This window comes from Quercus robur, chromosome 8 (genome assembly GCF_932294415.1).
Source record: "Quercus robur chromosome 8, dhQueRobu3.1, whole genome shotgun sequence".
NCBI lineage: Eukaryota > Viridiplantae > Streptophyta > Magnoliopsida > Fagales > Fagaceae > Quercus > Quercus robur.
The window spans coordinates 10,206,366-10,222,181 of record NC_065541.1 but is presented as its reverse complement, the minus strand read 5'-3'; the positions used below and the strand labels follow the sequence as shown (position 1 = coordinate 10,222,181).

The 15,816-nt window shown below is 30.4% G+C and overlaps 1 protein-coding gene across 1 annotated transcript; it reads left to right on the top strand.

The window, feature by feature from the left end:
* Nucleotides 1–10,760: 10,760 nt before the first annotated feature.
* Nucleotides 10,761–13,843, top strand: LOC126694533 (GDP-L-galactose phosphorylase 2). Its single transcript, XM_050390866.1, has 7 exons — nt 10,761–11,619; nt 11,824–11,945; nt 12,058–12,117; nt 12,219–12,461; nt 12,558–12,743; nt 12,867–13,115; nt 13,247–13,843. Exons 1-7 carry the CDS (start codon nt 11,499–11,501, stop codon nt 13,583–13,585), a joined length of 1,320 nt encoding a protein of 439 aa, XP_050246823.1. The 5' UTR covers nt 10,761–11,498; the 3' UTR covers nt 13,586–13,843.
* Nucleotides 13,844–15,816: the final 1,973 nt, after the last annotated feature.

Sequence of the window (15,816 nt, the reverse complement as noted above, 5' to 3'; positions counted from 1 at the left end):
AAAAAAATCATGCCACATGGCAAGTAGCAATTTGCCCATAATATATATATATATATATATATATATAAATTAATAGGTAAAGTTTAGAAAAAATCTAATTAGATTCTATAATTGATGTCCAATTTTGTGCCATGTGTCATAAATTATTTATTTCTAAAGAGAGTTTTTGGAGTCAAATGTTGGATCACATCATAAATATCTATTTAAGTGAGTTATTGTGTAAAAAAACCAAAGAGTTTAGAGTTAATGAACATAAATATTTTTAAAAAAATTGACAATTTACATTTTCTATCTAACAATATTCTTACAGGACATTTTAAAGAGTTAAAAAAATATAAGAATGACTATCAATAATATTTAAATTATATATGTAAGAATTATAATATGTATATCTTTTAAGTATATTCATGCATATGCATAGAGTTACAAGTTAGTATATATAAATAGCCAAAGCTTAGAGAAAATCCAATTGGATTTTAATTGGATTCTCAATTTTGCGCCATATATCCCATTTAATTTTTAATTTTATGCCAAGTGAATTATTGAGTGTAAAAATCGATGAGTTCAATTTCAATTAGATTCTAAATTGGATTTCAACTACAGTCCAATTTTCTGCCACATGTTCATTTATTTTTTTTTTAAAAATTTTTGTGGCAAGTGAATTATTGGGTGAAAAAAAATTAAAGAGTCTAAAACTAATTAAATTCTAAATTATATATATAAATAATGAAAAACTATTACATATTTTTTTTAGAAATGTATGATTTTAAAAAAGTGTAAGCTAATACAATAATTCCTATATATATATATATATATATATATAATTGAAATACTATTGATAGTCATTTTTATATTTTGTTAACTTTTAAAAAAAATTTGTAAAGATATTATTAAGTATAAAATGTAAATTGTCCGTTTATTATTATTATTTTGAAGCACTTTTTTTTTTTTTTTTTTTTTTTTTTTTTTTTTTTTTTTTACGATTCAAATATTTCTAGACTCTTTGGTTTTTGTACTTAATAACTCACTTAGATGAATATTTATGATGTAGTCCCACATTTGATTCTAAAATTAAGAAATAAAACTCTTTGAGAATAAGTAATTTAGGACATATGGCACAAAATTGGAACTTTAATTTGAAATTTAATTTGAGTTTCTCTCAGTTTCACCTATTATCTATATATATATATATATATATATATATATAATTGAAATACTGTTGATAGTCATTTTTATATTTTGTTAACCCTTTAAAAACTTTTGTAAAGATATTATTAGGTATAAAATGTAAATTGTCCATTTTTTTTTGTTTTTATTATTATTGTGAAACACTTTTTTTTTTCGATTAATTTATTCTAAATTCTTTGGTTTTTGTACTTGTGGGGCCAGAGAGTTTGTGACTCCAGCCCATTCCATGTTAAGGCCCAAGGCCTGCGCCGAGGAGATACAGGGTCGAGGACGCACCATGAGAGTCGAGGATGGTCTAAGGAAATGGCTGAGGACGAGCTCCTGCTCGGCATGCCATAAATGCCCCTAAAAGGAAGAGTGATCACAGTGCAGAAACAGCACAAGTAAAAGGCTGCCAGTATTGCAATAAAGCATTCTGCACCTAACAGAGCCATGCTCTTCAGCTTTTACAACCACCTCCAACCACTTTGGGTATGGGTTGATGGGACAAGTATCAGTCTTGGAAAGTCGATCTTACACGTGGATGCAGGATAAGGGATGCAGGCTAATATAAAATGAGAAGCAAGTAATCCGGAAAAGGGGCTAGGAAAGAAGGTCAAAAACCAGAGCCTCCCAGTCCGCCTCCAGGAGAAAGACTCCTCGAGCGAACACGATTTAATTCTGTATGAACACCACGACAAACCACCGTCCGATGACCAAGGCCTAGCCTTTCAAACCCACGCTCTATAAATGATATTGTTTGGGCCTTTTTACGTGCGAACCCAACATCATTTTGGGTCGTTACAAATTGAGTCCTTACATTACTTAATAACTCACTTGGATGAATATTTATGATGTAGTCTCATATTTGATTCTAAAATTAAGAAATAAAACTCTTTGAGAACAAATAATTTGAAACACATGGCGCAAAATTGGAACTATAATTTAGAATTTAATTTGAGTTTCTCTCAACTTCACCTATTATTATATATATAGATTTGAATTTTTTCTAAAAACTATATATAATTGTGATTGTTTTTAATTGTACCCATGCATATGCATGGGAGATTACACACTAGTATATGATAAAAGTTAGATCCCTCAAACTAGTGGATGCACAATAATGCAACAAGTGGCACAACATTCTATTTATTTAAAATGATATGGACAAATCATGCCACGAGGCAAGTAGTAATTTTCCCATAATATAAAACCTTTGACATGTGTCAATATATTTAAGAGTAATGCTATAAACACAAATTATTTTACAAAATTTTTACAAACTACTGATGTGGTTTTAGTAATTTTCTAATAATTATTGGTAAGAGAAATGATATGTCCACAACATTTTTACAACAAATCCTAAATGACAGGTTGTTACTGGTTGTTATTGTTGGAGTAAAAAAGTAATCTTAGTGTTAGGTTTAAATTTGAACCAATAACAACTAACTACCTGCAATTTATTGTGAAAATATTGTAAAAATGTTGTGGATGTAGCATCTCTTTATTGGTAAACATAAATGTGATGTTAGTAGTAGACCCATATTAGAACTAATAAGAATTTGCCACATCAACTACCGCATACCCTTGGTGCGATGGTCACTTTACAAGTATAAGTGCTTGTAGAGTGTGGGGGGTAAGGGTCGGGATTCAGGTCTCCAGGAGGGAATTTCACACATATATACACTTAAATTAGGTTAGAGTAGAATTTCTATTTTATATAAATATATATATATATATATATATAAAAGAATTTGCCACATCAATAGTTTGCAAAATTGTTTGTGGTTATAACATTACTCTATATTTAATATATTTTTCATATGTCAATAATAAACGAGAATTTAAAACTCACCCTTAAATGTTCATTATTAATTTGGCCAATATATATATAAATATTTTTTTTTTTATGGAAGCAAAATTAATTGTATATGGCAAAAAACATTTGTGCATGGAGGTTAGTTTCTAAGTGAGACCCAAATAAATAAATAAATGTGTATGGCAATAAATTTTTGGGCAAATTACAAATTACACCCTTAAAGTTTGGGGGTGTTTTGATTTTACACTTTAAAGTTTCAAAACTTGGATTTTACCCTCTAAAGTTTGAGGGTATTTGAATTTTACATTATGACGTTTCAAAATTTGGATATTACTTCTAAAGTTTGGTTGTTTGAATTTTACATCTCTAAATTCTGAAATTTTAGAATGTAAAATCCAAATATCCCAAAACTGGAGGGAGTAAAATTCAAATTCCCTTAAAATTTAGGGGGTAAAATCCAAATTTTGAAACATTATGGTGTAAAATCTAAAAGCCTCCAGACTTTAGGGATAAAATCCAAATTCTGAAACTTCAAGGTGTAAAATCCAAAGTCCAAACACCCTCAAACTTTAGGGTTGTAATTTGTAATTTACCCTTTTTTTTGTTTGGCAATATATTAGTCCATAGTACAATTGAAATGAGAAGAAAAAAAAAAAATTATAAGCACCATGATTAAATGGGAAAAAATTGAAAACAATAAATTAATTTTCTATGAGCATTACAATCGGTTGCTTATAAAATTCAAGTGGGAAGAAAAAGGAAATAAATACAACTTAAATAGGTCATTTTTATTATTATTATTATAAAGTTTCAACTGCTTCTGATGATTGTGTTATTTATCATCAGACTAAGATACCAATTGGTTTCTAGTGTAGGAGAGGATTGAACCCCAGATCTATTATTCAACTATCAAAAACTTTACCAATTGAGATAATTGGAACCCACATTATTAATTTTTTTTATATAGAGAATTTCAACATATGGCATTTGCTCTGACCGCTCTTGATGATAGCTCTTTATCATCAAACCAAGACATCAATCGATTTTTCGTGCAAGTAGGGTTTGAATCTCAGATATTTTATTCAAGTATCAGAAATTTTATTAGTTGAACTAATTGGAACCCACAACTTAAATAGGTTTTATTCATTTTCTTGGGGAATAACAACCAGTTGATCTTATACTTACAATATAAGTGAAAAAAATTAATAAATTCAGTGATTTAATTGAGAAAAAATGACAACAATAAATTATTATCTTTTTCAAGTGAAAAAAAAAAAAAAAAAAACTAACAATGAATATGGAAAGTGGAAAATTTTCCATAAACCTATTAGAGAAATTATTGTGTACTCCTGGAGTACTATAAATGTGTACTCCCTCCTCTCACCCTATAGCTGCGTTTTTCCACAACCCATAAGCTGAGACCTACAGTTGCCTTTTTTTGTAAAAAACGTGGTTATAGACCCACTTTGGCTGTGTTTAAAACACAGCTATAGGCTAAGACCATAGCAACATTTTTTTTACAAAAACGCAGCTATAGGTCCAGTTTATAACCAAGTTTTAAGCGCAGTCCAAATCGGGTCTATAGCTGTGTTTTTTACAAAAACGCAACTATAGGTCTCAGCTTATGGGTGGTGGAAAAACACAGATATAGGGAGTATAAAACACAGCTATAGGGTGATATTGTCGCGCAGGATAGGCCGCGTTTGAAAACACAGCTATAGAAATGCGGCTCATAACCTATAGCTGCGTTTTTAAGGTCTATAGCTGCGTTTTCCAAAATATTATTGGTCTTAATATGAACTTTTATTTATGAAGGCTACTAACAAACTAATAGTTGTAATCTTGAATTGATATACCAACATATAATAATATCAAATTATTGCACTTCTTAGCCAAATCGCAACAGTTTTTAGTACGATATTGATTGCTTTGTATTATATTATTGCTTTGTATTATATTATTGAGCGAAGAAAACATTGGACATTGCTAACTTAATTATCGGGTGTATCTAATAATTTCTTTCATTATGATATTTATAACTTATCCTTTCAAAGGGAATAAAAGTTTCTAACAAATTTAGCTCTATATATATAAAAACTGCCTAACAATAATAAATATTATTATTAACAAAAACTATCACTTTCTTATACGTATCTACTTATAATATTTACAAATTCATAAAATAAAATAAAATAAATAAATAAAGACCTTGCAAAGCACAAGTTAACAACTAGTACATATTAAAAAATTAAGTTCAGAGAAAACCCCATTAAATTTCAATTGGATTCTCAATTTTGCGCTACGTGTATCATCTAATTTTTTAATTTTTGTACCAAGAGAATTATATATATAAAGCCAAAACTTAGAAAAAATCCAATTAGATTCTACAAATGAAGTCAATTTTTGCGATATGTGTCATAAATTATTATTATTTAGAGAAAATTTTATTTATTAATTTTGAGTCAAATGTGGACCACATCATAAATATTCATCTATGTGAGTTATTAAGTACAAAAATTAAAGAGTCTAGAATTAATGAGCAATATAAAAAGAAAGAAAAAAAGTGTTTCACAATAACAAAAATTAAGAAGTAATAAAAAAAATAAACATAGATAATTTACATTTTTGACCTAATAATATTTCTACAAAATTTTTAAAGAGTTAACAAAATATAAGAATGACTATTTATAATATTTAAATTATATATGTAGGAATTATACTATGTATCTTATTGTATATTTTTAAGTATATCCATGCATATACATGGAGTTACAAGTTAGTTGAAAATAAAATTGAAGAGTATAAATTTAATTAGATTCTAAATTGGATTTTAATCGGAGTCCAATTTTGCCCACATGTTTATCTAATTTTTAATTTTTGTAGCAAGTGAATTATTTGATGCAAAAATCGAAAAGTTTAAATTTAATTAAATTCTAAATTATATATATGTATATAATAAATAGATAATGAGAAATCATTACATATTTTAAAAATTAGACCTTATAATTGTGATTGCTTTAAAAAAAAAAAAAAAAAAAAACTAATTGTGATGGTTTTTGTTTTAATTGTACCGTTACACACTAGTTTTATTATTAAGATACAATTCATATATAATTTGTTTGCACTAATTTTATTATTGAGATACAATTCATATATATATATATATATATATATATTTTTTTTTTTTTTTGAGAAAAAGATACAGTTCATATATAATTCGTTTATGTGTTACGATAAGATTTTTTTGTTACACATTCTAGAAAAAAAGATTCCTTTTGTTTTACATGCAACTTCTTTAATAGGTAGAAGGTTGAAATTGACTTATCTTAAAATTTTGAAAGAGAAATTTACAACTCTTTAATTTTGAATTAGAAAAATTGTACTTAGTCCAATTTCTATAGATGAAAAATATATTTGTTATTCTGAGACAATTATTATTTCATACAATAGACCAAATCCTATAGGTGAAAATATTTTTTATTATTAAGAAACAATTAGTATTTCTAACAATATATAATTTGTTTACCATTTGTCTGTGGAATAATGACAACTTTTTATTTTTAGATACAATAGAATTTTCATGACGATTACTCTTTATTATTAGGCTAAAACATCAATTAGTTTTCGGTGACAGGATTTGAACTTTAAATCTCTCGTTCAACTATCAAAAAAAAAAAAAAAAAAACCTATACCAATTGAGGTAATTGAAACCCATAATAGCAGCCTCATTAATCGGTTGAATAACAAACCTTAATTGACTGAATAAAACCAATAAGCTACAATTGAGCTTGACTCTTGACTCTTCTAAGGATAATATCATTATTCATATATTCTCAATATTCTGAGAATACCATGTCAAAAAGGATACTAAGAATATTATACCGGAATAAACTCAAAGAGATTCAAGGAATTAATCCATTTTATGGGGACCATACATTTAAACCATGTTGTGCTTTTTGTTGAAGACTAGAATATACGTACGGGAGAATTTTCATTATAAAGGAGATAGTAACGAAATTGGTTGGTGGCGTCAAATTCATATCCAAATTTCTTTTCCAACATCAACTAAACGATTCCATTTCTGATTCCCACATATTGCTTAACCCATAAGTATTACTGAAAAAAAATTTTCATTGTAATAAGGCTACTCATACATGATTTTTACACCATTAAAATTGTAATTTGTGATTGTTATAAAAGTAAATATTACACTTGTGAGTTATGACGAATGGTCCCAAAGATTGTTCTTATTTTACTCAAATAGAACTTATATATTATGTTTGAGGATAATTATATAATTGAAATTTAAATGGATTAAAAAAGATCTAGAAAAATCTAGTACCATAAACTATTTTAAAAGTTTTTTGTTTTTTTTTTTTTTGCACAAAACATTTCTATAGGAAAAGTAGTGGTAGTTAAGAAAAGTAGTGGTAGTTTCCTAAAAAAAAAAAATCAAACCTGGTCCTACAATGGGAACATGACTAATAAACAATCAAAACCATGCTCTTTTTTCTGTACCAGCTAATTGTGGAAATTCCCTAAAAAAAAAAAGAAAAGAAAAACTAATTGTGGCTAGATTAATTCTTCCCCAAGAAAAGGGAAAAATAAAATTGTGGCCGTATAAAGGACAACCTATTTTGTAACCTACAGTAAATTTGTATGACTAGCCGGCCGTACCTACTCCAAGCCTCCGAAGAGTCCGAACTCCGAAGACTCAAAAGATAAAAAAAGAAACAAAAAAGGGGGCAATTAATTTGGCATAGTTTCAAACAAGGATGTCAATACTGTATCGGAGGTCGTATCGGTTTAGTCATCGATATGATATATTTCGGATATCGGTCAATATTGGTGTACCGTTTCGGATTTACCGCTATTTTTTATATTTATAAATATATATATATATATATGTATGTATATATGTGTCTGTGTATATATATATTATAATAAATATAAAAGTTTACCATAAAACATTTCCTCAATTCAGAACTAATTATTCATGGTTTTAGACCTTAGTATCAATTAAAAGGGAAAAAAAATAAAAAATAAAATAGAAAGCTTAAAAGTTACCATTGCATACTAAGAAAACAAATAATACTTATAAGTTAATGCAAATAAGTTATCATTTTGTCCTAACAAAAATTCAAAAATTACAAAACTTAAAAAAAAAAAAAAAACTTTTTTCTGTACCGGCCGGTATTGCCCAAAATTGGCCAGTATGGCCGGTATTTTTTTCGGTACGAAACAGGGGGTCGAGCATATCGGATTGCTGGTCGGTACGGTATATTCCGCCTGGTACGGTACGAAATTGATAACCTTGGTTTCAAATATATATATGTGAATGTATAATTCTAAAAAATCGATAAAAGCTAATTAATATTTTTTATGCTTTGTTTCAATGAAAACCTTATGTGAAAATAATTTTTCACTTTTTTTTTTTTTTTTGGTGTTTGGTAATATAAAAAAATGGGTCAAAGAAAAATTATTTTCTAGAAAACAATTATATTTCACGCAAAGTTAAATAAAGAAAATAATTTTATTTCACATGAAACTAAATAAGGAAAGTTGAGATAGTTTTCCAACTCATTTTAAAGTTGGTACCAAATAAAAAAAATGAAATAATTTTCTAAAAAATGCCTTTTAAAAGATGATTCATTATCCTAATAATGTTAATGTCAAAATAAACCGAATAAATTTAGAATATTCTCTTAAAAGAAAATTTTATAATCTTTAGATACTCAGAATCATCCCACAAAATAGCAACCAATTAATATTTGTTTAGAATCTATTTAAATACTTAGAATCATTCCATATAAATTTCATGTAACATTTTTTTTAAATTTTTTTTTTATACAAGATAGAAATTTTACATTAGTATAATCTAAGTATATATGTGTGTGAAACTCCTGCTTGAAGACTTGAATCCTGGTTCTTACCTCTCACACCCCAAAAGTATTTATACTTGTGGAGTGACTATTGCACCAAAGGTACGCGGTGGTTCACGTAACATTTCTAACATAGGGCTTATTTGTGACATGTCAATTAAAGAATCAATAGAATACAATTAACCTTGAGAATTTATAATCCATACTAAAATTTTGGACACAAGATTATTATTATTATTTCAACTTAAAATACTTATTTATATGCATTTTTTTTTTTTTTTTACATATATGCTTTGTTGTGCAATATTTTACGAAAAATATTTTTAGAATTTTACCGTGTTTATTTTATTGTAAAATTTAGTCAAACTTGAAAATGTTTTCTATTGACTATAAAATTTTTTGTAAAATGTTTTTCCTTGAAAAAATTATTAAAACATTTAACAAAACCCCACAATGGCTCTCCCCCAATCTGGTGGTTATGTTGATTAAGTAGTGGTTTTGATGGTTTGTATTTGAAAAATTTTACGTGTCACACAAAACACTTGAATATATTTTACTGAAAGTGTTATCAAATGTAACATCAAGACAAACAAAGTAATAAATACTATTTAATAGGTTCTTAAAACTACAACTTAATAAAAGATTATAGTTTTTCAATAATTTTTTTTACATTAAAATAGCATTTTTCCTTAGCATGGAAGACCTCTTAGGTCTCGTTTGGGAGGAGGGAATGGAATGTAATGGAAATGAATGAAAAGAATCATTTTAGAATATTCTTCCATTCTCTTGTTTGGGAGTTTTAATGGAGGGAATGGAAAGCCTATTCCCTTATTTGGGAGTTTAAGTAGGAGGAAATGAAATGGGTAGGAGGGAACATTCATTCATCTCTATTCCCTTAAAACGTCAAATTTTCATTCCCCCCGAAATTGGGAGAAATGGGAGGGAATGAAATTAGATTTAATGATTTTTTTTATTAAAACTCCCAAATTACTCCTATATATTCAATTCTTTATTTTAAAATAGGGGTCTAATAATAATATTGTCATAAAATGATTCAATTCCATTCTCTTCATATTACTCCCAAATAAGATTACTTACATTCTATTCATTTTCATTCTTTTCCATTCCTTTATTTTAAAACATCCAATCAAGGTTACTTAATTCCATTCCATTCCATTCCATTCTTTTTCATTCCTTTCCCTTACTTAAATACATTACATTCCATTCCATTCCATTTTATTCATTTCCATTCCTTTATGATCATTCAATTTTATTCTATTTCATTCCCTTATGAACTCCCAAATGAAGCCTTAGTATAAAAACAAATAAAAACCTCTAACAATAATTAATTTAAAATTTGTTACTTTTTTTATTTTATTAATATAGCTCATCAAATATCCAAATTACAATGAATTCTAATTATAAGATAAATATCCATAAAATTTATATACAATTTGGTGAAGTAAAAAATTATGATTAGTCAATTTCATATTAGTTTATCACTAACATAAATTTATTATTATTATTTTAAAAGAAGTAATATTTTTTTTAAAAATATTATATTTATAATATTTTTACAATAAATTTTAAATAACAGATAATTATCGATTATTATAGATGAACGGAAAAATAATTCACATAATGGGTTCAGATTTGTACTAATAAAAAATTATCCCATTTAATTTATTGTATATAAAAATATTAAGAACATAGATAGTACGTCTCTCAGTTTTTAATCCCATCCGTACGCCTATGTGGTCCCTTTTTTTACGGCAAAACAACAATTGAACGTACATAAAGGTTTCACCGGTGGGACTCATGATTTGGAAACCTCTCTCTCTCTCAATAATTGTGTTCTGTGTTGTATTTTAAACCTAGTGTATGTATAGCACCAAGACCACTAGAAACCCAATAGAACTACAGACACACAACACAAACACAAACACAAACCACGGCCAAACCACAACCACAACTACCGCTTTTCTTTATCTATATAACAACCCCATCATCACCCCAAAAGTTTCACACAACACACCCCGCAAAAAAAAAAAAAATATTGCTCTCTCAAAAGCCAGTGACTGAGAAAATCCTCAAATTCTCAAAGCTTTGGTTCGTAAGTTTTACTATTTCAAAGAAGAAGAAAAGAAAGCGGTGTTGAAGAATTGTATGTAGGAGGGGGTAATACCCAGGATAGACAAGTTGTAGACATCACGGCTATACACAGATTTTCACGGCCTCTAATTCATGTCCGAGCAGTACGACGAAAGGGTTGTGTAATTGAGAGCAACCCTTCGCCGCACGGCGGGCGTGGCGCTTTGCCTTCCGAAGGCGGTAGCCCTTCTGACCTGCTCTTCCTTGCTGGTGGTGGTCACGCTGCTCTTTCTTCGCTACTAGTACTATATTAGTTTTTTTTTTTAATTTTCAATCTTTTAGCACCATTTACAAACCTAGCCTTGCCTTTTAAGACTTTGCTTTTCTTGTTGTTCTTGTTGTTTTTGGGTTCTTAAGAGCGATTTTAGATCTGGGTTTAAGCGAAAGTTTCAATCTTTGTTGTTGTTGGGTGTCTGGGTATTTTGGTTTATTTTGTTAAGTTATAAGAAGAAGAAAAAAAACAAAGAAAGAACGAAAAGATGTTGAGGATCAAGAGGGTTCCTACTGTTGTTTCGAATTACCAGAAGGATGAGTCAGAAGAGGTTGCTCGCCGCGGAGGGGGATGTGGCCGTAACTGTCTCAACAAGTGTTGCATTCAAGGTATTTGTTGAAATTCATTTTTTCCATGTGGATTTTAAGGTTTAATTTTTGGTGTATGTGTTGGTTTTTGGTTTTTGAGGTTAATTTGTTTTGTGGGTATTGTTTGAAATGCTTTGTTACTAAATGGGTGTAGTTTGTGTGGGATTTTGATTTGTTTGGTATCGGGGGTTTTTGATTGTAAGATGTTTTGGATTTTGATTTTAGGGGCAAAGCTGCCTTTATATGCTTTCAAGAAGCTGAACAAGGCTGTCTGCGACAAGGGTTTTCCCGAATTTGAGAACAGAGAGCCTCCCGTGGCCTTTCTGGACTCACTGCTCCTTGGGGAGGTATAAATTTTATATTTTGAGGAAGAATGAACCAAAAATTATGTCTCTTTTTGTTTGTTGGTGGTTGTATAAAATCAAGCGTGAGCTCAAGTTGATTCCAATTTCATTGTAGTGGGAGGATCGCATGCAGAGAGGGCTCTTTCGCTATGATGTCACTGCCTGTGAAACTAAGGTCTCATTTCAGTCTCCCTTGTTTAGGATGAAGAAGATTTGAGTACTTATTGAACTGGGGCATATGGGTTTTTACCAATTTTTGCAATATATTTGGTGTAGGTGATTCCGGGTCAGCATGGTTTCATTGCCCAGCTGAATGAGGGTCGCCATCTTAAGAAGAGGCCCACCGAGTTCCGCGTTGATAAGGTTCTCCAGCCCTTTGATGGTAACAAATTCAACTTCACTAAAGTTGGGCAAGAAGAGGTGCTCTTCCAGTTTGAGGCAAGCGAAGATGGTGAAGTCCAGTTCTTCCCAAACGCTCTGGTTGATGCTGATAATGCTCCTAGTGTTGTTGCCATCAATGTATGTTACTTTCTTGATGTTTAACTCTTTGTTTCTTTGAGATTTGCTTGAGCTAGCATTTAGTAAGATTCTGTGTTGTTACATGCAATTTAACAGGTTAGTCCTATTGAATACGGGCATGTGCTTCTGATCCCTCGTATTTTTGAGTGCCTGCCGCAAAGGATTGACCGTGACAGCTTCTTGCTTGCTCTTCACATGGCAGCAGAAGCTGGAAATCCATACTTCAGGTTGGGTTATAACAGCTTGGGTGCATTTGCCACCATCAACCACCTTCACTTCCAGGTATCTATCATCTACTCTTGCTTACTCCATGAACTTAAATTATATGTTTGGATCATTTGTATATTTGTACCATTAGCTATGATTTAGTGAGGGAAAGGCAAATTAATATATTCTTTGGAGCAGGCTTACTACTTGTCTGTGCCCTTCCCTATTGAGAAGGCTCCCACCGAGAAGATAACCTCATCGGATGGTGGGGTGAAAATCTCTAAGCTGCTGAATTATCCAGTCAGAGGTCTTGTCTTTGAGGGCGGAAATACTCTGCAAGATTTATCAAACACTGTTTCAGATGCCTGCATGTGCCTTCAAGATCACAACGTCCCTTACAATGTCCTCATTGCTGATTGTGGAAGGCGTATCTTCCTCTTCCCACAGGTAAATTGTTTTGAAATGTATTTATTTTGTGCGACATTTTTTTATAAAATATTTACTACTAGTTGGTTTGCTAACATTATTAGTTATCATCAATTGCCCTCATGGTTTTTTGGGTCCTATGTGATTAACAGTGTTATGCTGAGAAACAAGCTCTTGGGGAAGTTAGTGCTGAGCTTCTGGACACCCAAGTAAACCCGGCTGTATGGGAGATTAGTGGGCACATGGTGTTAAAGAGGAAGAAGGACTTTGAAGAGGCGTCTGAGGAAAATGCTTGGAGGCTCCTTGCTGAGGTCTCCCTCTCTGAAGAAAGGTTCCAGGAAGTGTATGCTTTCATCTCTGAAGCCATTGCTACTCATGGCTCACTCGAAGACTCTGATGGCAAATCTGAATCTCTTGAGGACGTGGATGCCATTAACAACCCCCCATGCGCTATGGTGACTGGGACACAAGAATGCCTAGTTCTGCAGTAAGAATTGGGCTCTGATGACCAGATCAGAGGTGTTTTGGTCTGAGTCAGTTATTTCAGTCTGCTGTTTGAGTTTGTATCCGTACCTTAGGATGCTCGCAGTTGCGTAAATAAGCAAACTGGGTTTGCATTGTTTTAGTACCGTTTGTGTTTATGTTATCTGCATATTGGCACTGTAATATTGTTGTTAAGACGTGTTTCATGGGTTATGTAAAATACACTGTTTGCTGTGATGAGATAATGAAGGTTGAATTTGTATGTATTTGGATGTGCTAGCTGTTTATTTCTCGTTTTTCTTGTTTGCTAGTTAATGGGAACGGGGCAAAAACCCAAAATCTCCAGGCCTATGAAATAGCCTTGACAGCGATAATGTGATGAGGACAACTATTGATCTAGGATTCTTTGATGATTTAGTCATATTTCAACATATTTTTGACGGAAATTTTGATTTGTAGATTGTAGAATGTAATGCCATAGAAAGCTTGTGGTTTTGTCTTCTTGGGTTGATATATGAGTGGTTTTGTCTTCTGCATTTTACATGAGTTTGAGATAATTTCAACCTAATTAGTTCCTGCACATTATCTAAATCTTTCTGCTTCAATTACCTTGTTGTCTAAATCTTTCAGGTGCTGCTGCTGCTGCTCGTCAAATTTTAATTTTTTTCTTTCTTTGAAGAACAAATCAAAGGTAGTTTTATTGCCAATGCTACCCATGCAATCGGACCTTTTTGCATTAAGATCATAACTTATATCTTCTGTTTAATATGTTAGCCATACTGCTGTATATCAGAGATCAGATCAGACATAAACCGTTTTCTTTGGAAGAACCTTGCTTGCACCAACCATTATAGGATCATAATCGTTTTTTGTCACAACTTTGACATGGGAAATTGTGAGTAACTGCCTATATGAGTTGTGGCAAAAAAAAGTTGTAGTTATAATTTTTTTTTGGCACATGGACTATCTTTAGCTTGGTGGCGTTTCATTCTGCATTAACTATTATGACAAACGTCATCTCTGGTGGCTTCTTGACTCTCTAAAAGTTTATGTTATCCTTGGGGAATATAGAGACACCCCCTTTAGTTGAATTTACGATAGTCCCGCAAGGATACAGTGGTAGGAAGGTTAGGTACGAAACTTAGCATATTAGGTTGATTCTTTCAACTTGCATCTTTGTATTTAAACGGGGAGTATAATATTCTTTATTGGAGTTGTAAAGGTCTAATCTTAATTAAGGTCCAACTACATTATCATAGTTTAGGTTTATTGTACTAGGACAATATTTTTTTTATTGGTTGAGAAACAGGACATATTTGTAGTGTAAGCAAAATAATCATAATCATACTGATAGTGATAATATTTGTAATAGTAAAGTAAATACAAGTTAGTCTTGGATCTATCATACATAGCCTTATGTGGATCAATGTAGGAAAAACAAGGTCATCATACTAAAATGTAAGCTTTTAACAACTTAAATGTTGTGAGCATCGACTATTATGTCGAATTACCTTAATTCTTTGAGTACTTTTACTCTATAACCCTCTCTCGCTCACAATTCAAACATCTATAGTAGAAACTTTACTAGCGATGTTATTTCACAAGTTTATTTCATGATATTTATTGGTTTAATTACATCTCAATTAAGTAAAGATTAGTTTATTGTGACGGATCTAAAGAAATAGTCAAATACTCAAAGATTCTGAAATTTGGACACTCATATTAAAAAAGAAAAAGAAAAAGAAAAGTCTAGTTTACACTATGACTTCTATAAACACCATGTTAATACTGCTACATAAATCAGCAAAAATATCCCACCTTATAGGAAATAGGGAATCTTTTGATTTTTTGTTGATAATGCTGAGATTAAAAAATATTACTTGACCATATATTTTATTCTTCTTTCCAACTGTTGCTCAATCACTATGGATCACCAATCAATTGAACCAAAAAAAAAAAAAAAAAAACGTGATATGTCCTGTGAGACTGGTGGCTGCTTTATATTCATAACGATTAACAAAGAAGTCTTCCAATTAAAATATAAACAAAACAAAAAATCACAAAAAAGTAGTTGCAACTTGCCTTACAAGAACAAGTTAGTAAAGCCATTGGTATGCTTTGAAATGAATGTTAGACTAATAATATTGTTACTTAAATCAATGTGCACGTGCTATGCATGTTAGTTTTTCATGAGACTTTTGGTTGAATATAGTAGAAAATCATGTTTGTTTGTGATATG

Coding starts and splice junctions, on each gene's coding strand:
- LOC126694533 (XM_050390866.1), top strand. CDS start 11,499: ATGTTGAGGATCAAGAGGGTTCCTACTGTTGTTTCGAATTACCAGAAG. Junction 12,118..12,218: donor TCACTGCCTGTGAAACTAAG/GTCTCATTTCAG, acceptor TATTTGGTGTAG/GTGATTCCGGGTCAGCATGG. Junction 13,116..13,246: donor GTATCTTCCTCTTCCCACAG/GTAAATTGTTTT, acceptor TGTGATTAACAG/TGTTATGCTGAGAAACAAGC.